Source organism: Octodon degus, unplaced genomic scaffold (assembly GCF_000260255.1).
Source record: "Octodon degus isolate 3935 unplaced genomic scaffold, OctDeg1.0 scaffold00050, whole genome shotgun sequence".
NCBI classification, from domain to species: Eukaryota; Metazoa; Chordata; class Mammalia; order Rodentia; family Octodontidae; genus Octodon; species Octodon degus.
The window spans coordinates 11,120,060-11,143,897 of NW_004524626.1; the positions used below are offsets into that span (position 1 = coordinate 11,120,060).

General features: G+C 56.6%; 2 protein-coding genes across 7 annotated transcripts in view; one reads left to right on the plus strand and one right to left on the minus strand.

Moving 5' to 3' along the window:
• The window catches only part of Dock6 (dedicator of cytokinesis 6), a 45,345-nt gene that overhangs the window by 2,735 nt on the left and 18,772 nt on the right, over positions 1-23,838 (plus strand). For 3 of the 6 annotated variants that reach the window (XR_002821424.1, XM_023717186.1, XM_023717189.1), the window contains exons 2-26: positions 2,231-2,318; positions 2,819-2,994; positions 3,217-3,285; positions 3,596-3,725; positions 4,718-4,936; positions 6,132-6,217; positions 7,341-7,407; positions 7,493-7,642; positions 7,915-7,995; positions 8,085-8,238; positions 8,486-8,613; positions 8,735-8,828; positions 9,457-9,619; positions 13,224-13,341; positions 13,417-13,487; positions 13,705-13,843; positions 13,925-14,026; positions 14,906-14,992; positions 15,189-15,420; positions 15,666-15,827; positions 16,180-16,343; positions 17,397-17,501; positions 20,349-20,429; positions 20,693-20,788; positions 21,603-21,743. Coding sequence is in view for 5 of the 6 variants with exons in the window: in XM_023717186.1 (XP_023572954.1) it covers positions 2,231-2,318; positions 2,819-2,994; positions 3,217-3,285; positions 3,596-3,725; positions 4,718-4,936; positions 6,132-6,217; positions 7,341-7,407; positions 7,493-7,642; positions 7,915-7,995; positions 8,085-8,238; positions 8,486-8,613; positions 8,735-8,828; positions 9,457-9,619; positions 13,224-13,341; positions 13,417-13,487; positions 13,705-13,843; positions 13,925-14,026; positions 14,906-14,992; positions 15,189-15,420; positions 15,666-15,827; positions 16,180-16,343; positions 17,397-17,501; positions 20,349-20,429; positions 20,693-20,788; positions 21,603-21,743 (3,103 nt within the window). In the remaining variant the exon portion in view is untranslated. Of the gene's footprint in view, positions 1-2,230; positions 2,319-2,818; positions 2,995-3,216; positions 3,286-3,595; positions 3,726-4,717; positions 4,937-6,131; positions 6,218-7,340; positions 7,408-7,490; positions 7,643-7,914; positions 7,996-8,084; positions 8,239-8,485; positions 8,614-8,734; positions 8,829-9,456; positions 9,620-13,223; positions 13,342-13,416; positions 13,488-13,704; positions 13,844-13,924; positions 14,027-14,905; positions 14,993-15,188; positions 15,421-15,665; positions 15,828-16,179; positions 16,344-17,396; positions 17,502-20,348; positions 20,430-20,692; positions 20,789-21,602; positions 21,744-23,838 lie in introns of those variants that run through there. The other 3 variants (XM_023717187.1, XM_023717188.1, XM_023717190.1) reach the window with 3 other exon arrangements.
• Angptl8 (angiopoietin like 8) lies at positions 9,645-11,991 on the minus strand. Its single transcript, XM_004632829.2, has 4 exons — positions 11,647-11,991; positions 11,314-11,475; positions 10,101-10,210; positions 9,645-10,017 (listed from the first exon to the last, which is right to left on the minus strand). The coding sequence occupies exons 1-4, from the start codon at positions 11,941-11,943 to the stop codon at positions 9,990-9,992; spliced, it is 597 nt and encodes a 198-aa protein (XP_004632886.1). The 5' UTR covers positions 11,944-11,991; the 3' UTR covers positions 9,645-9,989.

Genomic DNA, 23,838 nt, shown 5'->3' on the forward strand with positions numbered 1-23,838 from the left:
GGCAAGCACTTATTCTACTGAGTCATCTCCTCAGTCCCCTTTATGGTTTTTTTGAGGCAAGGCCTCAGTATGTAGTTCAGGTTGGCCTTGAACTCTGTGTAGCCCAGGCTGGCCTTGAACCTACAGCAATCCTTCTGCCTCAGCCTCCCAAGTGCTGGGATGACTGTCATGTGCCACCACAGCCTGCGAGTGCAAATTAAATAGGAATAATAGTGCAAGTTGCGGGGAAGAGGCCACTTAAGCTGAAAGACAGGACCCCAGTGCCAACAGCCCCTGCTGGTATGCACATAATTCTGCCCCCTGTGGGACCCATGGTTTAGTTTTCCCCGTTTTAGAAAATCATGTGAGTATAAGCTGGGCAATTCCAGCCCTTGGGGGGCAGAGGCAGGAGGACTGCGGCAGGTCTGAGGCCAGCCTGGACTGCAGGAGATCCTGTCTCAGACAAACAAACAAAAACAAAACCAGCTGGGCTTGATGACGCACACCTATAATCCCAGTGCTCTGGCAGCAAGCCTAGGCAGGAGGGTGGACGGTTAGTGACTTAGTAAGACCCTCCCTCAAAATAAAAAATAAACAGAGGGCCAGGGGATAGGGCTCAGTGTAGAGGCCTTAGGTTCACTCCACAGCATCACAAAAAAGGAAAAAATAGCAACGTTCCAATGACAGGGTCTTAATCCTAATCAGATTCTGCAGCTCCACTTCTGGATCCCGCTCAGGTTAAGTGTTTGTCCTCCAACACCTTGTTTTTTTTGTTTTTTTTCCTGGGGATTGAACTCAGATCCTTGAGCTTGCCAGGGAAGTGCTTATTCCACTGAGCCATCTCCCTGGCTCCTCCAACACCTTTTAACAGGGCTTAGGCTTCAGCCCCGGGGACCCTACAGCGCTTGCGGTCCCTCCCCAGCTCCTGACACTGACCAGACACAGGCCAGCGGGCCCTGTGCTAGGCCTTGGGCCCCCCTCTCCCCACAGGACGTAAGCTGAAGCCCTGCCCTGTGCCTCTGGAGGGCAGCTGTAGAACAGCTGGGTGCGTGCATAGCAGGGTCCCTGTCCTGCTGTTTTTTCATGACTCACAGCCCAGACCCTGGCTGCCAGGGGTCCAGAGGTGGCTGCCCTGAGCTCTAGACTTGGGCGCAGAGCCCTGGCTTTTTATGTTATTTCTTTGCTGAGCTAGGGATGGAACTTAGGGTCTGTGCCACACTCGCTCAGCAAGTGCTCACCGCCCACCCAGCACCCCCAGCCCCACAAAACCCTGCTTTCCAACACCTTTTAAATCTCTTTGAAGCACCTCCTTTACCCCGCTCCCACCGCAGCTACAGAAGAAGCAAGGTTCTGGGGCTGTGGAACAGTAGAATCCAGCCAGGCCAGTGGCACAGGCCTATGCTCCCAGCACTCAGGAGACCGAGGCAGGAGAAGTGGCAAGGCTGGCCTCAGCTCCGTAGTGAGTTCAAGTTCTATATCCCAACCTGGGATATAGAGAGAGACCCTGTCTCAGAAAACAAAAAACAATAACAACCAAAAAAAAAAAAAAAAAACCCACCAACAACAACAAAAAGAAGAAAAGCTGCCTCTGGGTTTGAGATCAGGGCAGCTGCCAGTGGGTAAACTGGGGCTCAGGATTAGGAAGGGCAAGCCAAGGCCCCCATTGCGAAGGGTGGGATGGGGTGCCCATTCTAGATGGTGATCTGGTGTGTTCAGGGAACCCCAGGGAGGGTGCAGAGCCCTCAAATGGGGGAGCAGTGGTTAGGATGGGGGCAGGACTTTGACCCTAAGTCTGGCCCAGTGTGAGTTTGTTTTTTTTTTTTTTTAATTTTATTTATTTATTTATGTATGTGTGTGGGTGGGTGGGTGGCTAGGTGGTCAGCTCAGCCCACCAGGTGGCGGGGCTGGCCGGCATGTGGTGCTGGGGGATTGAACTGCGGTCCTTGTGCTTTGCTAAGCTTGTTCTAAGTAGGTGCTTTAGACCACTGAGCCATCTCACCAGCCCCCAGTGTGAGTTTTCCATCTGTGTTTGATGGAGGAAGGAGTTAGAAGGTCCAGGGCCCAGCTTAGGGGGTACCCTGGAGTCTGCAGCCTGGGTTTGCCTTTCAGTGGCCTAGACTTTTTAACCCCAGTACTCTGGGAGGCTGAGGCAGGAGGATCACCAAGTCCAAGCCCAGCTTGTGGGGATGACTCACTTGGCCCCAGAGCCTGAGTTTTCCTACCCCGTTAAAAATCCCCTCCTGTCCTGCAGGACTGTGGCCTCTGAGGTTCGGAAGCAGGTGTCCCGGGAACGCAGCGGTTCTCCCCACTCCAGCAGGCGCTCCAGCAGCTCCTTGGGGGTGAGTTTTGGCGGGTGCCACCCCACAACCCTGCCCAGCAGCAGGCAGACAGGGGCACCCCTATGACAAGTGTCCCTGTCCTGTAGGGAACCCAGCATTGGTGGTAGCAGGGAGCGTCCCTGGCCTAACGCCCAGTCGCCATGGGCTTGAGTGGAGCTGGCTGCCTGGGAAGCCCATTCTTCCAGGACCACCCAGCTTGGCTGGGGCCTGGGGTGACTCCAGCTGTGGGAACAGGAGGGGCGTCCTGGGCTCAGGCCTTAGGGATTGTCTCTTCCATTCCTTTCCACAAGATTCCTTCCCCTCCAGACGCCGGGGCATGATTTCCTTCCTGGAGTCCCACGGATGGGCGGGCCCCAGCTAGGCTCTGGGTAAAGTGTGGCTGCCTCTGCTCCAGCACCCTCCAAAGTGGCTCCCACCACCCACTCCACCCCCACTGCACACAGATCCCCCAACCCCGCCATCCAGGACAGCAAGGTCACAGCCATTTTGCTCCAACCCAGGTCCCCTTGACTGAGGTCGTTGAGCCCCTGGATTTTGAGGATGTGCTTCTCAGTCAGCCACCAGACGCCGAGCCGGGGCCCCTGAGGGACCTGGTAGAATTCCCAGCTGATGACTTGGAGCTGCTGCTACAGCCTCGGGAATGCAGGACCACGGAGCTTGGGGTTCCTGAGGAAGGGTGCGTCCTCCCCTGAGCCATGCCAGCCCATCTGTGGCTGCACTGTGCTTCCGCCACTCCACCTGCATTCTGGTTCCCAGAATCTAGTAGCTCTGGATTCAGCTCCAGCTTGGCTGTGTGGCTCTGACCTAGGCAGAAACGGTCCCAGCCTACCTGGTGCTGGGGATGCAACAGTCCTCGTCGGGCCCTGCTTCAGTTTATTCTGATTGTATTTTGCTACAGGAAGCTTGATCCGCAGGCCAGGGCTGCAGTGGAGATGTACACAGAGGACTGGGTCATTGTACACAGGAGGTGGGTCTCGCGGGGGTAGGGTGGTGGTCCCCAGGGAGCAGAGCCTGGGCCAGGGCTACATGGAGGGACACCTGTCATCTTAGCACTCTGGGAGGTGGAAGCAGGAGGATCACAAGGTTGATCACAGCCTGGGCAACTTAGTGACATCCTGTCTGAAAAGAAAAAGCAATCAGGACAGGGTCTGTAGCTCAGAGCGAAGGCCCTGGGTTCAGCGTAGGCTGAGCCCAAAGAGCCAGCCACTATCTGCCTGCCTGCCTGCTCCCAAGTCCCCTGAACTTCTCTGATTGAGCCCTACATTCTGGCTCTGCAGGTACCAGCACCTGAGCCCCTCATACAGCCCTACCACGACAGACACCCAGCGAGAGCGGCAGAAGGGCCTTGCCCGCCAGGTCTTCGAGCAGGACACCTCCGGGGATGAGAGATCGGGCCCTGAGGATTCGGTGAGCAGCCCCTGGCCAGGTTCACCGCTGAGGGTGTGTATGTGGACGTAGGAAATGACTTCTGCCCAAGCCAAAGGACAGTCAGCCCAATGAGTAAAAGGTGAATGGAGTGTGCAGTGTGTGCTACAGGCTGTGTTCTTGGCCCCTTTTGTCCTATGAATCAGGACACGCATTATACGCATGATACAGTTAAAGAAACTGAGGCTCCAGGTAAAAGGTAGGAAGGGCTTTCGGTGTAGCTCAGTGCTATGTGGGTTCTGCGCCTAGTTGTAAGAAATTTAACAGGGGGCCGGGGAGATGGCTTACTGGAATAAGCGCTTGCATGGCAAGCGCAGGGGCCTGAGTTCAATCCCTGGTTCTGCCACAAAAAAAAAAAAAAGAAAAGAAAAGAAAGAAAGAGAGAAAGAAATTTAACAGTAGTGTTTCCATTTTTATTAGTTTTCATGCTGTTAGAGTCAAATGCCAGTGGTCTCTGAACTGAGCTGGGCTTTGAACCAGGTGCATCTGGCACTGACCACAGGTAAATTTTGTAGGTCAGGTTTGGTCTTGGGCCACCTGCCCTGGCCAGAGAAGCAAAGTCCCAGGGAAGGCTCTCATTGGCCCAGCCTAGGCAGGGCCTTACCTGGAGGGTGTGTTCTGATTGGCTGGGTGAAGATCACGTGATGCCAAAATATAGGCTGCAGCACTAACAATGGTAGAAGTGGGCGGACCTGGATGGTTTAGTGCATTTCAGCAATTTACGCTCAAGAAACCAATTGCAAGTTGGAGGCCAGCCTGAGCTACACAGTGAGTTCAAGGGCAGCATGAAGTACACTGCAAGACCCTTTCTCAGAAAACAAAAGTAAAAGTGGATTATTCCCTGGATAGAAGCACCTAAGAGGAGCACCCTAAGTCCTTATGCAGACACACACGCAGGGATGGCCCCACCTCCCACCGCCCCCAGTGCAAGGAGGGTGCACGCAGCCTTTGCTCAACATTTGTCCACTTTCCAGGGCCAGGACGACTCCAGGCGCTGCTCTGGTTCCCCCGAGGATACCCCGCGGAGCAGCGGTGCCTCCGGCATCTTCGACCTGAGGAACCTGGCGGCTGACTCGCTGTTGCCCTCGCTGTTGGATCGGGTAGCCCCGGAGGACGTGGACCGCCGCAATGAGGCCCTGCGGCGGCAAAACCGGCCCCGCGCACTGCTTACGCTCTACCCCGCCCCCGACGAGGTGGGTTGCTGGCCCGGGATGGGTGGCTGGCTGAAGGACGCAGTTCCTTCCCGGTTGTGATCCAGCCTGCGGTCAGCGTGTGCCTTCCACTGGCCCGGGCTGCAGGCTGTAGCCCTTATACGTGACTGCTGTGTAGTCTTGGGTTGCTTAGGCACCGACTGTATATCCTTGTGTCTATCCAACCTGCACGCATCCATTGCTCAGTGGTACTAGGGATCCAACCTAGGTCTGCTCTACCACTGCGCTGCAGCGCTAGCCACCACCGTCACCGCCACCACCTGCTTTGTTTCGTTTTCAAAAATGCGTTTAGGGGCTGGAGAGATGGCTCAGTGGTCTAAAGCACCTACTTGGAACAAGCTTGGCAAAGCACAGGGACCACAGTTCGATCCCCCAGCACCACATGCCAGCCAGCCCCGCCCCCTGGTGGACTGAGCTGGCCACACACACACACAATAAATAAATGTAAAATATAAATAAATAAACAGCGGAATACATTTAAAAAAAAAATGCGTTTAGCCAGGTGTGGTGGCATGCACCTGTAATCCCGGCACTTGGGAGGCTGACACGAGGATTACTGTGAATTTGAGACCAGCTTGGGCTACAAAGTGAGCTCAAGGTCGGCCTGGCCTGCATAGTGAGACCCTGTCTCAAAGAGACACACAAAAAGTGCATTTAAGCCACCTCGCTCTCGGGACATCATGTAATCCACTTACCTGACTGCCTTTTCCGGGGTGTGTGAGTTCGGACAGTGTTCCCGCGTCGTCCAAGCAGGAACTCACTAGGAAGCCCAGGCTGGCTTTGAACTCATGGAGTTCCTCCCAGCTCAGCCCATATAATTGACATTGGGGACACAGCCATGACTAAGAGTGACCCCGTGGCCACCCTCAGTGGAGGGGCAGGGCCATCTTTACTAGGAAGTTGGAGTCTGGACAGAGTAGCGCCGTCATGGCAGTCCACTGCAGTAGGGTCTCCGTGCTCAAGGAGGACTTCCCCAGGAGGGGACAGCAAAGCCAGGCCCTGAACAGTAGGCAGCCTTATGCAGTAGAAGGAAGAAATGAGGCCAGGAAAGGTCTTCAGGGCAGGGGAACCGTATGTACAAAGGCTCAGAGGCCGGCCCCATGGCAGGCTGGCAGCCCAGTAAAGCTGACCTCAGACGTAGTGCACCAGGCCCCAGCTGTCCCCGGGCTCTTGGCAGGATGAGGCCGTGGAACGCTGTACCCGCCCAGAGCCACCCCGGGAGCACTTTGGACAGAGGATCCTGGTGAAGTGTCTGTCGCTCAAGTGAGTACCCGACCCCAGAGGTCTGAGTGGAAGTGCGGGCTTCAAGAGTGATATCATGACTTCGTGTGGCCCTGCACCCTGTGAGGTCACCACAGGCTTTCGGTAGTTATTTCATTTTGGGTTTTTTGAGACAGGGTCTCGAAAGATAGTCCAGGATAGCCTTGAACTCTCCATAGCTCAAGCTGACTTCAAACTTGAGGAAATCCTCCTGCCTCAGCCTCCTGAGTGCTGGGAGTAAGGCATGTGGCTCCAGACCTGGCCCTATCTTTGTTATTTTAGGCTACCAGTCCTTATGCACCCACTGAGCACCACTCTGTTCTCAGCCTCTCGCCTATATAACTCATGTTCACCACAACCCTGTGAAAGGGGTGGGGTTGGGGGGGAGACTGAAGCATAGCGTGCAACACCACTGTGCCCAGGATCACAAGACTGATGAAGCCAGAGCTGGGCACTCATCTTCTCTCCTGCTGGGACAGGGTGAGGTGGGTGCTGGTGCTCCTGGCTCCCAGCCGCCCTCGGCCCCATGCATATCGGCTGCTGCAGCGTCAGAGGCGCGTGGGAACAGAGCTGAACAGGATGTGGACTTGGAAAGCAGCCTGGTCCTGCTCCTCCCCACCCCCAATTCCTGTCTGCATCAGGGCAGGAAAGGGAGGTTCCATTCTGGCCTGAGATCTGAATGGGCCTTCCTCCCACCCCTTAGCCCAGGGATTGAAAACCAGCTCCGTGAGCTCCTTTAGTCATTTAACAAACACCTGGTAAATAGAACACAGAACCAGGGTGTGACCACACAGATCCTTGATGAGAGACCCATAGGGGATCTTGGGTCACAGATTGAGGGGCAGAGGTACAGGGGGAACAGGACAGTGTCCCTGGGAAGCAGACTTCTAAGCTAAGAGGTACATTTTTTCCTGGGCTGGGGAGGGTGATAAGGAAAAACTTCAGTTCTTGAAAGGCCTTTAGTGCCCGTTTCCCCTTTTGCAAATGGAATGCACCTGCAGCAGTGGTTCTTTGTGACCCCAAGTCACCCAGAGAATGCCCCTGTACCTCTGCTGCTCTTCCCTGCGGCTGGGGAGCGTGGTGTGGGTGGTGGCGGTGTCAGGGAGAGCCCCTCATTTATCTGCAGGTTTGAGATAGAAATTGAACCCATCTTTGGGATCCTGGCCCTGTATGATGTTCGGGAGAAAAAAAAGGTAGGTGCCTTCATTCTCTGCCTTCCCTTGGTGGGTGGCTGTGGGCTTCCTGGAGGCAGTGACCCAGCTGCCACTGTGCCCCCAGATTTCAGAGAATTTCTACTTCGACCTCAACTCCGACTCCATGAAGGGGCTGCTTCGGGCCCATGGCACCTATCCTGCCATCTCCACTCTGGCCCGATCCGCTATCTTCTCTGTGACCTACCCCTCTCCTGACATCTTCCTGGTCATCAAGGTGCCCCTGGGGACAGGCAGGGGGGATGACAGTGGTGAATGCCTTCGTGGAGTGACAGATATTACCAAGCAGGGGGATCCTAAAGGAGTGCTGGGGACCCCAGCCAGCCCAAGCAGGGAGAAATCCTGGAGGGTTTCCATGGGGAGGTGATAAATGAGCTGAGACCCTGAGTAGGCCGCCAGGGGATGAATGACGTTCCAGACCCACGCAGCAGCCCTGGGCGCCCTTGCGAGACTCACTGACGGGTGCCGATGGCCCCTCGTACCCCACAGCTGGAGAAGGTGCTTCAGCAAGGGGACATCAGCGAGTGCTGCGAGCCCTACATGGTGATGAAGGAGGTGGACACGGCCAAGGTACGCGACGGAGGAGGACCGGGCGGAAGGGCAGGTGCCTGTTGGGTTCTAGAGGTGTCAAGCTGGTGGGGACGGGGATCTCCCTCCAGAACAAAGAGAAGCTGGAGAAGCTGCGCCTGGCAGCCGAGCAGTTCTGCACCCGCCTGGGCCGCTACCGCATGCCCTTTGCCTGGACAGCCGTGCACTTGGCCAACATTGTGAGCAGCGCCGGGAATCCTGACCGAGACTCAGACTCCGAGGGCGGTAAGGGGGCGAGGCTACTGGGCGGGAAAGGCAGGACAAGGGCGGGTCACCCGTGGAAGAGGCGGGGCCGAGTTACCTGGAGAGGATGAGTGATTGGGCAGGACTCCAGGGGGCGGGGAAGTGGGCGTGGCTACCCTTGGAGGCGGGGCCTGGAGAGAGGCAAGCTCTCTGCTGCCCGCCTCCCTAGCTGGAGTCTCAAGTCTGTCTTGTCCTTCCCTGTCTGTTTCATCACCTCCCTTGTCCCTAGAGCGTCGTCCCGCCTGGAGTGAGCGTCGCCGTCGGGGACCCCAGGACCGATCCAGTGGTGGGGACGATGCCTGTAGCTTCTCTGGTTTCCGCCCGGCCACACTAACTGTGACCAACTTCTTTAAGCAGGTGTGGAGCCGTTGGTTAGTGGTGCCTGGGTCTGTGTGTCCCCAGCTCTTGTGGCTGCGTTGATCCCCAGGACTTTCAGCCCGTTGGCTGCCCCTGGCTTACAGGGACCTATTTCCGGTAGGAGGCTGAACGACTTAGCGAGGAGGATCTCTTCAAATTCCTGGCGGACATGCGGCGCCCCTCATCCCTACTGCGGCGCCTGCGACCTGTGACCGGTGTGTGGGGCACCCCGTATACAAGGGGAGTTGTTTACTGAGTGCCTACTTTTGCAGGCACTGGGGATCCAGCTATGACAGACAAAGCCCAACTGCAGACTGGAACTTACAGTGGGGACCACAGAAGAGAAACAGAATGAATAAGACACACAGTGGGTTCCAGTAAGGGAACCTGGTAGCAGAGGGATGTGGGGCCCGAGGGAAGCACTGATGGGAAGTGGCTGAGAGACAGAGGAGCTGGGTGAATTGTGGCTTTTTCTTTACTTTTTGTGTTTTGGGCACTGGACCCAGGACCTTTGCACTGAGCTACCCATCTTCATGTCAAGCCCAGACTCACAGCAATCCTCATGCCTCAGCCGCCTGAATGCAGGGATGACAGGCATGTGCCATCATGCCCAGTTAACTTTTTTATTTTTTGACAGAGTCTCACTAAGTGCCCAAGGTGGGCTTGAACTTTCATGGTTCTGGGATGGCAGGCATGTGCTTCCCCCTTCACATGTGGCTTTTGACTCTTAAGGACAGAATCATCAGCGGGCATCCAGGGAGAAATGGAGCTGGGCCTTGAGCCCAGAGGGGCCCTCGGCCAGAAGGCTCCCGGACCAGTGCCAACCAGCTCTCTCCTTCCCAGCTCAGCTCAAGATTGACATTTCCCCGGCTCCTGAGAACCCCCACTTCTGCCTGAGCCCTGAGCTGCTTCATATTAAGCCCTACCCAGACCCCAGGGGCCGGCCTACCAAGGAGATCCTGGAGTTCCCTGCCCACGAGGTCTACGCCCCGCACACCTGCTACAGGTACAGCCCTTGTGGCAACATCCAGCCAGCCGGGTGACATCCCCCTTGCACACAGACACACGGCAGACGAGGGCTGAGATGCTCTGCTTTTATGTTTCTTTTTTTTCTGGAACCGGGGATTGAACTCAGGCCCTTGCGCTTGCCAGGCAAGATGCTCTGAGGCACGAAGGAGCGCACGTCCTTCCTCTTCCCTCCTCATGGGGCCGTGTCCTCTGCCTGTGCCCCGCTAGCCGCTGCCTCTGCTCTGTGCCTGAAACCGGGGGGCGCCCTGGCCAACCCCAGCAGACAGGCAGCTCCACCTGTGCAGGGCCAAATGGCGTGCAGACATGTCCCTTGCTGTGCGACTGATCCTCAGATCTGCTCGGGAGGCTCAGGCCGGGAGCGCCGCTGCGTGCAGTCTGGGAAGGATATGCAACTCCATCAGTCAATGCAAGGGGGCCCCTGGCCCCTGCCCTGGGGGTCCCAACTCTGCCAGGCTTACCGCTCCTGGATCTGTCGCAGCCATTGCTGCTGCACCACCATCTCCTGCTTCTGTCGCTGCATGTGGCCCATGATGACCCACATGAGGTAGCTCTGCTTGTTACTGTGAGCCTGTGGAACACAGGAGGAGAAGCATAGTGAGGCCCCTGTCACCTCCCACACCGTGGCCCTGCCCACGCTTTTTGCAGTTTTCTGTTCCATCTGTGTGACTTTGCAAGTCTCTGGTGCACTGGTGCTTTCTGCTCTCAGTGTCCACATCTGTAAAATGGGTCTTGGATATGGCTTGCTTTGTTGGGTTCTAAGTATTATATGGTTTATTATTACAAGGACATCCAACAATGCTGGGTAACTGTTGGGTAGTCAAGACACAGCTCTGGGTATTCTAATCATAAGCCTTAACTTTTTTTTTTTTTTTTTTTTTGTATCTTAGGGAAGGGTCTACAGGGTGTTCAGGGTCTCACTACTAGATCGGACTCATAGTGATCTGCCTGTTTACAGCCTCCCAAGAGCTGGGATTACAGGTGTGTGCCACCACACCCAGTCTCAATTGTCATCTCAGTGCGCCCCAGGGATGGGGCCAGCATGGCAGGTCCGGAGATTGAGCCCCTACCCCTGCGCCTGCCTGGAGGCGCTTTAATCTGCAGAGCTATTTGGCTGGCCCCATTTACTTATTTTTAAAAATTTGTTTTATTTTTTTAGACAGGGTCTCACTATGCATGCAGTTCAAGCTGGCCTTGAACTGCATAGTGAGCCTTCTGCCTCAGTTCCCCAAGTACAGGGCTGATGGGGGTGTACCAAAAAGGCCAGTTAGAAGTATTTGTTGAAGCTAGGTGTGGTGGCACGCTCCTGTCATCCCAGTGCTCTGGAAGGGCAAGGCTAGAAGATTACAGTTTCAAGCCCAGCCTGGGCAAATTAGCAGGATTGTCTCAAAATAAAAAGGGCTGGGGGTGGAGCTCAATGTGAAGGCCCTGGGTGCAGTCCCTAATAACACCCAAGCCAATTATTTTTAAAGTATTGACCACCTCCTTTGTGTCCTCCTCCTGCACGGAATCCCTGACTTTGCTGTGAAATATCAGCTGCTCCCCTTATTGGAAAATGGGGAAACTAAGGCCCAGATGAGAACATGAGCTGTGCCCGGGGCTCGAGGTTCGGAGGCGAGCTGTGTCTGACCAGGAATGGTGGCCGCAGCCCTCCTAGCACGGGGCATCCCTTACCTTTAAGGTCTCCAGCTCGTGCCGGGCGTGGCCCAGCCAGGCGTCCCTTAGCTGGGTTTGCAGCCGCTGCACGCCATCCTGCAGCACCTGCTGTGCCTGGCCTGCCTGCGCCAGCTCCTGGGCTGCGGCCTCCGCCTGCGCCTGCAGAGCATCCTCGTCCATCTGCTCGGTAGACAGGAAGCCGTTAGGAAGGTTACAAGGTTGTCTTTGCCCAGTCGTCTTTACAAGACTTGTGCCTTGGGAACCTCTGGTCTGGGTGCATCGGGACCTGCTAGGCATTCACTCCTCTCTGGTTTCCTGTTCACCCTGCAACATCCCAGCCTCAGTGCCCACCTGGATCTCCGACAAGTTTGTACGGAGTTCCTGAGTTGCATCCCGGCCTTGGCTGACTTCTAGTCCCAGAAACTCTAGGACGTGGCCAGAGAGGTCCACGCCGTGCCTGGCCTCCGTCAGCCGCTTCTCGGTGGTCCTGTATACGCCATTGAGGGCCTGGCTCAGCTGGAGAACCCCATGGAGGAGCAAGGTCAGCTCTTCATACTGTGCCGGCTCCGTACTGCCCGTGGGTTCCACCGGGGCAGAGCAGGCCACTGTGGCCAGGACCCCTAAGAGGCACAGAGTGAGCGAAGGCATGGCTGGCGGTCTGGAGCTGTGTGACCACAGTGCCGCTGCCACTGCCTTTTATGTCCCCGCACTGCCATTTACCCCAGTCAATGGTTAACTGGCCTTGTCGCTGCGCGGTGTTGTGCAAGGCCTGGCTGGGGCATCGTGGTTGCATCAGGCAGATATCTGGCTGGGCCACGCTGGGATCACGCCGGCTGGGGTGCGGGGCCAGCTGTGGTGGGGGCCACAAGGAAAGGACAGGCCCAGGCAGCTGCTGGGCCATTCTGGGGGTCCCCATGCTGAGCGTCAGTTACTCCACCATATACGGGCAGAACAGAGGACAGTCAAGAGTGGAAACTGGGTAGGGTGGTGCGCACCTGTAATCCAAGCATGTGGGAGGTGGGGGCAGGAGGGTCTCAAGCTAGAGACCAGCCTTGGCTATCTAAGTACGACCCTGGGACAAATAGTCATGCTCATGGTACCCAGGAGCACCAGGGCCTTGCACAGAGCTGTCCCGGATATATATATCCTTGCTGTCCAGGGGCACAGGTACCTTCCCATGAAACTGTGTGTGCTGCATGATCTTAGATAGCCTGGGTAGTGACTGGGGAACAAGGGGTAGGTGACAAAGTCCTCTGTGAGGCCACACAGCCCATCTCCAGGAGGCAGGAAGGCCTCTGTCTGTGCTAACCCCGGAGGACGGGGGCGCCTGCCTGACTGCGCCTTCCTGTACAGTAGGGGTGCTGTGGGTCGCCCTATCCAGCATGCTTGTCAGGAGTACATGAATAGTTTCGCACTGAGTGCTTGGAGCCTGGCACACAGTAGGTGCCACTGTTGAGTGTTTGGTGCAGTGATTGTCACCGTGGTCCTTTACCATCCTTGATGTGTTTGGCTGGAAGGCCTGATGCCCCCATTATACGGACAGGGAAACCAAGGCCCAGAGGGAGGTTGGGCTTGTACAGAGGAAGGAAACTGCTGGCTCTGGCCTGTTTCCCCACTGGGGAGGGCATTTGGGCCTGAGGTGCAGGTCAGCGTGGCAGGAATTGGGCAAGACCTCTGGCTACCTGGGCTGCCAACCTGAAACTCTAGCCCTGAGTGCCCACCCAAACCCCCATCTGTGTGATTCAGGATGGCCTTCTGTCCCCTCCACACCCTCTGCTGGTGCGACCTCTTCCTGTTCCTTGGAATGGCGTCACCCTGCCCTTAGCATCCCCGCCTGTGATCTGTGTCCCCAGCCCAGCTCGTCCCAGCTGTCAGGCCGCTGGTGTCCCCGTGGGGACCCTGTCCCCTTACCTGCCATTCCCCTGCAGGAACCTCCTCTACGTGTACCCGCGTAGCCTCAACTTCAGCAGCCGCCAGGGCTCTGTGCGGAACCTTGCGGTGCGGATCCAGTACATGGCTGGCGAGGACCCCAGCCAGGCCCTGCCGGTCAGTGGCTGTGCCCTGTAGGGAAGGAGCGGGTCATGGACATGGGGGGCTCTCTCATGTCCCCCACTCCCCCAGGTGATCTTCGGCAAGTCTAGCTGCAGCGAGTTCACCCGCGAAGCCTTCACACCCGTCGTCTACCATAACAAGTAGGTGGGGACAAGGACGCTGGTGTTGGCATAGAAGGGGGTACATGGGCTCTGGAGTCAGGAGATGCATGCACCCAGGACAGCAGCATTCCTGGGACTCAAGGGGACAGGAAGAAGGGCAGTGGAAGCTTCAGGAGTGCTAACGGGGAAGTTGAGGCAGAGGTGACAGCAGAAGGGATGGAGTCTACATGGATCCCACCCCACCCTATCCCACCAGGTCCCCCGAATTCTATGAGGAATTCAAGCTGCGGCTGCCAGCATGCGTGACCGAGAACCATCACCTGCTCTTCAGCATCCATCACGTCAGCTGCCAGCCCCGGCCTGGCGCAGCTCTGGAGACGCCTGTGGGCTTCACTGTGAGCCTTGCACCCTGCCCCTGCCCTCGCTGTCCCTGGCCTTCGGGCCTAACCCCGGAGCTGACCCTGGTCTCTCTGCAGTGGATCCCACTGCTGCAGCATGGCCACCTGAGGACTGGGCCCTTCTGCCTCCCCGTGTCCGTGGACCCACCCCCGCCCAGCTACTCTGTGCTCACCCCTGACGTACGTACGTGCGACCTGCTGCCAGGGCGACCCTGATCCTAGGCCCTGTCCCCTCTGGGACACTCGGGGTCCTCCACAGTTCCTCTGGCGCCCCTGCATGGCTGCTTCTGTGTCTTTTTATTCCGTGTGTCCCTGCCTGTCCCCTATCTAGCCCTTCCCTTTGTGCTCCCTATCTCTTGCCAAGGTTCCCCCTGCCTGCCTCTCTGCTCTGCCCTTCTGCCTCCCCTCTTTCCGGCCTTCCTCCTCAATTATTGTCCGCCAAGAATACTCCAAGAACCAGGTACAGTGACACACACCTGTGACCCAGCACTTTAGGAAGCCGATGCAGGAAAATCACAAGTTCAAATCCCACTTGGGCAACTTGGCATGACCCTGCCTCAAAAATAATAATTTTTTTCTTGGTATTCTTGAGATAGGGTCTTGATCTGTAGGTCATGCTGCTTTGGAGGTCACTGTATATCCCAGGCTGGCCTCAAAGCTGAGGTGAACCTGCTTCGGCCTCCCAAGTGCTGGTCAAAAGAAATGCTGGAAAGGGTGGTGGGTGTCACTCAGTGCAGAGGCCCCGGGTTCAGTCTGTAATAACACACACTTGTGCACATAGGCATTTGTAGGATCTGTACCAGCTTCCTGTCCTTTCACCCTGCTCCCCCAGGGTCTGAGTCTCTTGGTTATGAGAGTCTCTCCTTGCAATGAACGTTCACCCCATTTCCATTTTTCATGCCTACTCCCCAGACCCTGGGATTGGGCTGGTGGCAGGTTGCCAGCTGCTCCCCTGGGTTGGGCCACGCTCAGGCCACAGTGTTGAAATGGCTGGGTGGCCTTGGTGGCCTGATCCGCGGAGGAGGGTCAGCCAATGCCCACCCCCACCTCCTCCCCCAGGTGGCGCTGCCGGGCATGCGCTGGGTGGACGGCCACAAGGGTGTGTTCAGCGTGGAGCTCACAGCTGTGTCCTCTGTGCACCCCCAGGTACGGGTGGGGAGGGAAGCCCCACAGTGCCCCTTCCCCTCCCGAGTGCCACACTATTGGGCAACAGTGACTGTCGGCCAAAGAGATCTTGGCCTGAGCTCATGGATGTGACTTTGACCCACTGGGCCGGAAGCTGCTGACTCAGGGGCAGTCTGGAGCGGGGGTTCTGCTTGATGCCATGTGTCCTGCCCCCCAGGACCCCCACCTGGACAAGTTCTTCACTCTGGTGCACGTCCTAGAGGAGGGAGCCTTTCCCTTCCGGCTCAAGGACATCGTGCTGAACGAGAGCACTGTGGAGCAGGAGCTCCGGGGCAGCCTCGCGGCACTGCGCCTAGCCAGCCGCGAGCCCCTGGTTGCCTTCTCCCACCACGTGCTGGACAGGCTGGTGCATCTGGTTGTGCGGCCCCCGATCATTGGTGGCCAGATGGGTGAGCAAGCATGGCCCAGGCCATGGGCATCCCCAGCTGGAAAGAGCCGGAGGTTCCTCCTATATTTATTACTGGCCTCAGTTTCCCCAAATGAAAAATGTCTACCCCCTTCCCTGACCCTAGAGCAGGTCCTTTACGACCCCCTGGAAGTCATACAAATCCTTGGATCCTAATGCTTTCCTCTGAGGGCAAGTGGAAGGGAGAGCCCTCAGACCCTGAAACTTGACCTCTGCTCTGTCCAACAGTGAACTTGGGCCGTGGGGCCTTTGAAGCAATGGCCCACGTAGTCAGCCTTGTCCACCAGAGCCTGGAGGTGGCGCAGGATGCCCGTGGTCACTGCCCGCTGCTGGCTGCCTATGTCCACTACGCCTTTCGCCTCCCTGGGGCTGAGCCTAGCCTCGCAGGTGGTGAGTGTTGGTGAGAAGCCTTGAGACTTGGAGAATCAGCAGCACAGGCAAGGGCCCTGGGCCTGCACAGAGCTACCTGGTTTTCAGCTTGTAGCAAAGATGGCCTCACTCACTTCCACCCCAGGCTTGTGGTCTCTTAACTTTCATTAGTAGCTTGGAGCAGGGACTCAAGGGGCGTTCTGTGATCTTTGGTATGTCCTAAATAGCTAGAAAGCAGTAGCTTTCTGTGCCTGTTTTACAATGACCAACCAATGCAGAGCACAGTGACTTCACCAAGGGCTGCCAGGTAGGCATGGCTGGGGGGTCACAAGGGCAGGTGGGCTGTGGCTGACACTGTCCCCTCTGTTGTCAGGGGCCCCTCCAGTGGCGGTGCAGGCGGCCACCCTGTCTCGTGGCTCGGGCCGCCCCGCCAGCCTCTATCTGGCCCGTTCTAAGAGCATCAGCAGCAGCAACCCTGACCTGGCAGTGGTCCCCGGCTCAGTGGACGACGAGGTCTCCCGTATCCTGGCCAGCAAGGTAGGGTGAGGGGCCTTCAGATCTCCAAGCTCGGTGGCTGTGGCTCCCACTTAGGCAGTGAAGGTGCTCACGGATGCAAGGCGAGAAGCAGCCGGACCTCAGCTCAGAGGAAGGCTGACTCCTGGCAGCAAGACCGGGCTGAGGTGTCCTGGGATGAGGGCTGGAACTCAGACTTGTGCTGGGCTCGGGACTCCACAACTGCAGGGAGGATGTGGGCGTGGCCTGTGAAAAGGCAGTGTGTGTAACATCAAGGGTTTTACATCCGTGCAGCCATGCACACGTGGGGACAGGCACATATGTGTGTGCAGCCCATGCACATGTGTGGCTGCATATATACGTGCCCCACATGTATGCGTGCATGGTCTTATTTGTGTGTTCCCCAAGCATACAGTGCTCAGGTGCACATCCACATTTGTGCACGGGCATGTATGTATGTATGTGTACACACATGTGGGCGCACACATACACCTGTACACGCTTGTGTGCATGTGCTCAGGTTCGTAGATTATACAGGCGTGCCCTAAGCACATAGGTACTTGGATGCACATACAAGGGTGCCCCACATACTCAGGTGCACACATGCATGCTTCATATGCGAACTACAGATGGGTGCATATGCATATGTGCCTTGCGCATTTACACAGTCCGGCACGCACACACACACACACCCTCGCATATGCATATGCCTCCTGCTCATGCGTGCACCAGTGCGTATCCATGTGCACCCAGGCAGCATACATGGGTAGCAGGTGCCCCCACCCCACACACGTGCACACCCAGGTGCACATGTCCTCATACTTCGTGTTCAGGTGTATGTGGGTGCCTGGATAGCGTGTCCTGTGTACACATGCACAGGGCACATACACATTCTATGCTCATATTGGTGGCTGCGTGCGCACACGCACACAGGCACTGTGCACACGCATGGGCACATCTTCAGGGTTGCGTGTGGATTGTGTGGGCACATGTCTGGCCCGGGGCAGTGGCCGCACTTGGTGTTTTCTGCTGCTGTCCTCACCCTGCACCCGGACGCCACCTCGTCTCTGTCTCTAGGGCGTCGATCGCTCACACTCCTGGGTGAACTCTGCTTATGCTCCCGGAGGCAGCAAGGCTGTGCTGCGGCGGGTGCCCCCTTATTGCGGGGCTGAACCCAGACAGGTGCCCTCTCTCCCTGGCCCTGCATGCATGTGACACCACCTCAGCGTGGACCCCTCGCACTTCTCTGCCTGTGACTAACTAACCCTCGGGCTGCCTAAAGAGGCAGCAGCCCTCCTGTCTCCGCCTGGGCTGTGGAGGCTCTGTCACTGATCAGCCTTTTGCTGTCTTACAGCCTCAACACAGACAGGAAGCATGGAGGTGGTATGCAAATAATATGCAAATTATACGCAAACCAACCACCTATAACCTCACTACCCTGCATGGCCTGTTCCACTCCCTTTAATCCACCTGTGTTGGGGGGTCTCTCAGCTGTTCCCTGGACATAGGCAACCTGAATAGTACCCGGGGTTCTGAGGTCCTCCAAAAAGCTTTTACCTCTTCCCAGGGGAGGGAGGGGCTTTGCCTCCAGCCAGACCTGGGTTCAAGCACCTGCTCTAGATGTACCTGCCTGTGCCCCAAGGAATTGGTGGCCTCTCTCTGAGTCACACTGTAAATGCTCAGGTGTTGGGAGACTCACCATCCAGTGCTTGACACCAAAGTCCTGGATGGAGCACGGTACGGCTTAGGACCCCAGGCTGGGTTTTATTGGGTGGGATAGTTCTGTGGCCCACCCTCACCCCTGAGCTGCCAGCTCCTTGGGGAAGTAGACACACATCAGACCATGTGTTGGGTAAATTGCACGGTGTCAAATGCCTGGAAGGAGCTGGCCGTGCTGCCCAGTGTGCGAGCTTGCCAGGTCTGCAAGAGGCCCTGGGTTCCATCCCCAGCACTGCAAACAAGAAAAGGCTGAAAGGAAGCAAACAAAAAAGGCACGCACACAGACTGGCACCAAGCCCAGAGGACACTGGGGAGCACGAGGAGGCCCTGCAGGGCGATCTGTATGAGCACAGGAGGCTGTCTGCATGAGCACAGAACACGTACACACCCTGTGCATGTGTATACAGATCTCACTCTGCCCAGGCCCCCGCTGGCCCCAGTCGCTGGCCCTGCTCGTCACCCATTTGGAAGGCGATGCACTCACAGCAGGCCTGGTGCACCGTGAGCAGCGCTTTCCTGGGCTGCAGGGGTGGAGATGCCTATGCTCTTGGGCCCCACCTCAGCTGCTCCCCAGTGTTTTCTGGGACCCTGGAGGTTGAACCCCGGGCGGCTTGCACGCTTAGCCAGTGTTCCACCACTGAGCTGTACTCTCAGCCCCCATCCAGCATTTTTAACAGGGCTGACTTCAGCACCCCCAATTCTCCAGGGCTCTTGGCTGGTCCCTGGGTGGCAAGTGGCTCCAAGGCTAGCCCATGGAGCAGACAGCTCACCAAGCAGGCCTGGGACCAAGGCACAGGGGCTGGGCCACTTCCTCCATTGCACCCGGCCCGTAGCCTCCCCACCGGCCCAGCAAGTGAAGAAGGGACAGTGGAGCTTGATCCCCAAACCAGAGGCCAGGTGAACCCCAGGCGAGGCTGGAGTACAACCAGGGCCTCATCAGCTCATCTCTGCCTTTATGTCCTTCCTTGCTCTTCTGTCTTCTCCATTATCTGCACCCACACTCCTCCACCTCTGTGCTCTGCCTTGGACCACACACGCTCTTCACCACCCACAGGGATTTCTTTGTAGGTTTGGTTTGGTTTATTTTTTATTTTTTGCTTTTGTTTTTTAGACAGGATCTCACTAAGTAATTAAGGTGATCCTCCTGCCTCAGCCTCCTGAGTGCTGGGATGCTGGGTGTGCACCACCACACCCACTGATTTCCTTGAGGAGACTTTGTCCACGCTCCGCCCCTGCCCACCTTGGCCCCTCACCAATGGGCTCCGTCTATATTCGCTCCTGTTGGACGCATGACTCCTCCTCATTGTGACGTCACTGTTGCTCCCTCTCTGCCATCCCATGCTTTGCCTCTCCACCCGATACACCCCTTTCTCTCTATTAGCACCTCTGCTTCCAGCTTTCTCTTCATCCTGCCTCTCACTGTGCTGTCTACAACCACCCCGGCCACACCACGTGGTCTCTGCCCTCCTACCCACCGGCCTGTGTCCCTTCCTGGCTGTCTCCACTGCCTGTTCATGACCTCACCCATCCTCTCAGTGCATCTGCTGTTGCTATCACAAAATGCCCAAGAATGGGTCGCTTATAAGTGCTATAAGTCAGCTGGGCGTGGTGGTGCATGCCGTCATCCCAGCACTCTGGGAGGCTGAGGCAGGATTCAAGCCCAGCCTGGGCAATTCAGCGAAACCTGTCAGGAAATAAAAGCATAAAGAAGCTAGCCAGGCATGGTGACCCATACCTACAATCCCAGCGCTCGGAAGCTGAGGAAGAGGGTCACTGTGAATTTGTGGCCAGCCTGTCCTCCATAGTGAGACCTTGTCTCAAAAAGATCAAAACAGCTGGGGATGTACTCATTACAGGCCTTGAGTACCACAAAAACAAACCAAAAAGAAAAATTTGTTTGATTCTTGCCCTGGAGGGCTTGGCACCAACATGTGGCAAGAACCGTCTTGTTCCCTTGGGACAGGGGCAGGGTGACATGTTGCCACTCGGCAAGGTGCCAACTCTGGTCTCTTCCTTTTACAAAGCCACTCATGCCACCATGGGAGCTCTTGTAACCCCTTCTAATCCTGATCACTCCAAAGGCCCCACTTCATTACTGTCAGCATGAGGCTTTGGGGTGCAGCGGGCAGCACATGAGGGTTGCAGGGACAGAGCAAGCCTGGTGAGGCACTTCTTCCTCTAGCCCCATCATCTGTGTCTCTTCCCCACCCACATCCATGCCATCTCATCTTCCATCCATCGCGCCGCCTCACCCCTCGTTGCTCTCACGCCGTGCCTCCCATCCTCTTCATCCCATCCCATCCATCCTAGGCCACCGACCGCAGCTCTTCCTACCTCGAGGGCTCTTCCTCGGCCCCACCAGCCACCCAGCCAAGACCCACTGTGCAGAAGGTAGCAAGGGGGCATGGTGGGAGACTCCATCTTTGCCCCAGACCCAGCAAAGGGATGCAGGGCTCCTGTCCCCATCCAGAGCCCTGGCATGGTCTGGAGACCGGGGAATGGGCAACTGACTCCTGTTGTCCCCTGTCCTGCATGGCCTCCCGCTGCTCTGTCCCCTGCCCCTCAGCTGCATAGTCCCCTGCTGTATCCTCCCCAGTGGGGTGGGATGGGAGGGGCAGCACCTCTCCCTCTGTGACCTCTGGCTCCACCCACAGCTGCTGCACGAGGAGCTGGCTCTGCAGTGGGTGGTCAGCAGCAGCACTGTGCGGGAGGCCGTCCTGCAGCACGCCTGGTTCTTCTTCCAGCTCATGGTGAGACCCCCCTCCTCCCTTCCTGCGCGGCAGCAAGGCACCCCTCTTGGAGAGACTCTCTGGAGAAGCCTCGAGATTGTTACACCTGAGACCTTTGCCTAGATGAGGGGCAAACGCGTGGTGGCACACACCTGCGACCCCAACACTTGAGAGGCAGAGGCAGGAGGATCACCACAAGTTTGAGGCCAGCCTGGGCCACATAATCAAGACCCTGTCTCAAAATAATAGAGATGAGGGGCGCTTAAGAAAGTGTCTCTCTCTTTTTTTTTTTGGTGGCGGAACCGGTGATTGAACTCCAACCCTTGTGCTTGCCAGGCAAGCGCTTATTCTACTGAGCCATTTCCCCGCCCCAAGAAAGTGTCTTCTTAAGAAGAAACACCTTAAAACTCCTTGAGAGAGGACCCACCCTTCATTGAGAGACTAGGGATTGGCTTCTGCTCAGAGAAGAGACCTACCTCCAAAAAAATGACCCCATACAAAGAGGGATCAGACTTGAGACCGCAATATAGTCTTCAAGAGGCACCCAGTAGTTTTTAGGAGGGGCAGCCCGGGATCCTTCACGCCCCACACAGATGGCATAAGCCGCTCTCACAGCCCCCTCTGCGGTCCATCACTCCCAATGCCAAGGATCCATGGAAGCTCTGCCATTGGCTTCCTTAAGCCCCGCCCCATGCAGAAGCCCCACCCACACCTCTTGGGCTCCACCCCCAACCTGCCTCTGGGACTCCGAACCTCATGCCTTTAGTCCCTGCCCTTTGAACTCCACCCCTCAGGCCAATATTCCCCCACCCTGGTCCATTTGCCCCATCCCTAGGTGAAGAGCATGGCACTGCACCTGATACTGGGCCAAAAGCTGGATACACCCCGCAGGCTGCGCTTCCCTGGGCGTTTCCTGGATGACATCATGGGCATAGTGGGCTCTGTGGGCCTGGAGGTCATGACCCGAGTCCACAAGGTAAGGGATTTGGGACCTCTATAAAAAGAGGGGCCGAGGGAGGAAATGGAGCCGGCCGGGTGGGACACCAATCCTGACCAGTGCCTTGGGACAGCCAGAGTGGGGATCTGATTTATTAATCTGTTTCTTGGCTATCTGTAGTGTACACACTCTCTGCTGGGTGTAGAGACGTAGTAAACACAGCAGACCGAAGTTCTTGCCCTCTTGGAGCTGGGTTTTAGTGGGAGACTTGAAGGAGGCGAAGGAAGTGTGGGGATTGCTCCAAGCAAGAGGCTTCCAGGGAGGGGGAGCTGCAAGTGCAAAGGCCTTGAGGCAGGACCGCCTGGCCCATGAGGCGGCAGCAGTGGGGTGCAGTGGGGAGAGTTGTGGGTGAGAACAGGGAGGTTACTATCCAGACCATCACCCCTAGCAGATCCAGTGTGCACGAAGCACATAGGCGTGCATATGGCACTAATGATGAAGATCCAGGCCCAGGATGACCAATTCCAGTCTTCGTAGGGGCTAAGGGGACAAAAATTACAGTAATCATAGAAGCCTGACGTCCTGTAACTACAGAACTCTGGGAGGCTGAGACAGGAGGATTACAAGTCCATGACTAGCCTGGGTAACTTAAAAGCCTAACGAGTCCCTGTCTCCAAGTAAAAAAGGGCTGGGGTATAATTCAGGGCAAAAGTCCTGGGTTTGGGCAGGCGAGATAGCTCGGCAGACTAAAGCTCCTGCTTAGGCAAGCTTAGCAAGCTCAGGGACAGAGGTTCGATCCCTGGCACCACATGCTGCACCAACCCCCAGGGTGGCCTGAGCCGGCCAGAGTCTGGGCGTGATGGTGTACGCCTGTAATCCCAGTGCTGTGGAGGCTGAAAACAGGAGGATCACTAGGAGTCAGAGCTGCGTAGTGAGACCTTTTAACAACCAAATACATTTAAAAAAAGAAAAAAAAGTCCTGGGCTTGATCCCCAGCACTGCTAAAAAACCTAATCACTGGGAATGGTTATCAAGCACTTTCTGTATATCTAAGACATTTCATGTGGACTGTGTTCTTAAGTTCTCGTGGTCACCCATGAAGTTAGTTTGCTGATAGGGAAACTGAGGCAGGGAATGTCTGAATAGCTTAACCTAGAACCACCCAACTGGGCAGGGGTAGAAGGAGGATTGGAAGGAATGGTCAGGGCTTTGTCCTTCCCTGTAGCTTTCCTTGGGAGAGGTGGCTCATGGTAGATCAGTAGGCATCTGGACAGGAGACCCCCCGCTCGGCTCCAGCCCACCAGATCCTCCCTCCCTCCCTTCCTTCCTCCCTCCCTCCCTCCCTCTCTCCTTCCCTTCCTCCCTCCCTCCCTTCCTCCTTCCCTTCCCCTTCCCCTTCCTCTTCCCCTTCCCCTTCCTTCCTTCTTTTTCTTGTACTGAGAATTCAACATGTGTTTGCCGGGCAGGCGCTGTGCCGCTGAGCTACATCCCAGCCACTTATTTATTGACAAGGTCTTGTTGTGTAGCCCAGGCTGGCCTCAAACTCACAGCGATCCTCCTGCCTCAGCTTCCCAAGTGCTAGAATGACAGGTGTGTGCCATCATGCCCCATGTTAGATTTCTGACTTTCAAGGAGAAGTGGAACTTCAGGGTTTGATGGCATTTTTCCAGATTTTTTAAATGCTATCCTGGCCCCAGGTACCCCTGTGCAATACCACACAACCAAGGGCTCCCAGCTTTGTGTGCTGGGACCTTCCTGAGGCCTGAACGCGGCATCCTTCCAGACAGACTCCTGAGATGCTGTGGTGTCACTGATAGTGACTACATTAGACCCCCATCACAGACAGACCTAACTCGCCCCCTGTGGACTTGGCATCCAGGCAGGTTTTGGATTTTGGATTTTTGGAGGTTTAGGGAATTGAAGGCCGGAGAAGCTAACTTGTGAGCATGAGAGGTGAACGAGGTGGCCAGCCAGGACTTGGGGACACAGGAGCATCCTTTTTGTTCCTTACACCTCCCGTGCGCCTGCTGCTGGGCCTGTGCACTGGCTGTTCCCTGTGCCCAAAGTGTTTTTCCCGCTGAGGACTCTCTCACGCTTTGGGGGCCTCTTGAACATTCACACCCAGCCTGCCCCG

What these genes read in the sequence shown, in the direction of transcription:
- Angptl8 (XM_004632829.2), bottom strand. Translation starts at nt 11,943, where the DNA reads ATGCCTTCGCTCACTCTGTGCCTCTTAGGGGTCCTGGCCACAGTGGCC. An exon ending in CAAACTTGTCGGAGATCCAG is followed by an intron (nt 11,476 to 11,646) that starts GTGGGCACTGAG and finishes TCTACCGAGCAG; the next exon opens with ATGGACGAGGATGCTCTGCA. An exon ending in CTGCGACAGATCCAGGAGCG is followed by an intron (nt 10,018 to 10,100) that starts GTAAGCCTGGCA and finishes TATCCTTCCCAG; the next exon opens with ACTGCACGCAGCGGCGCTCC.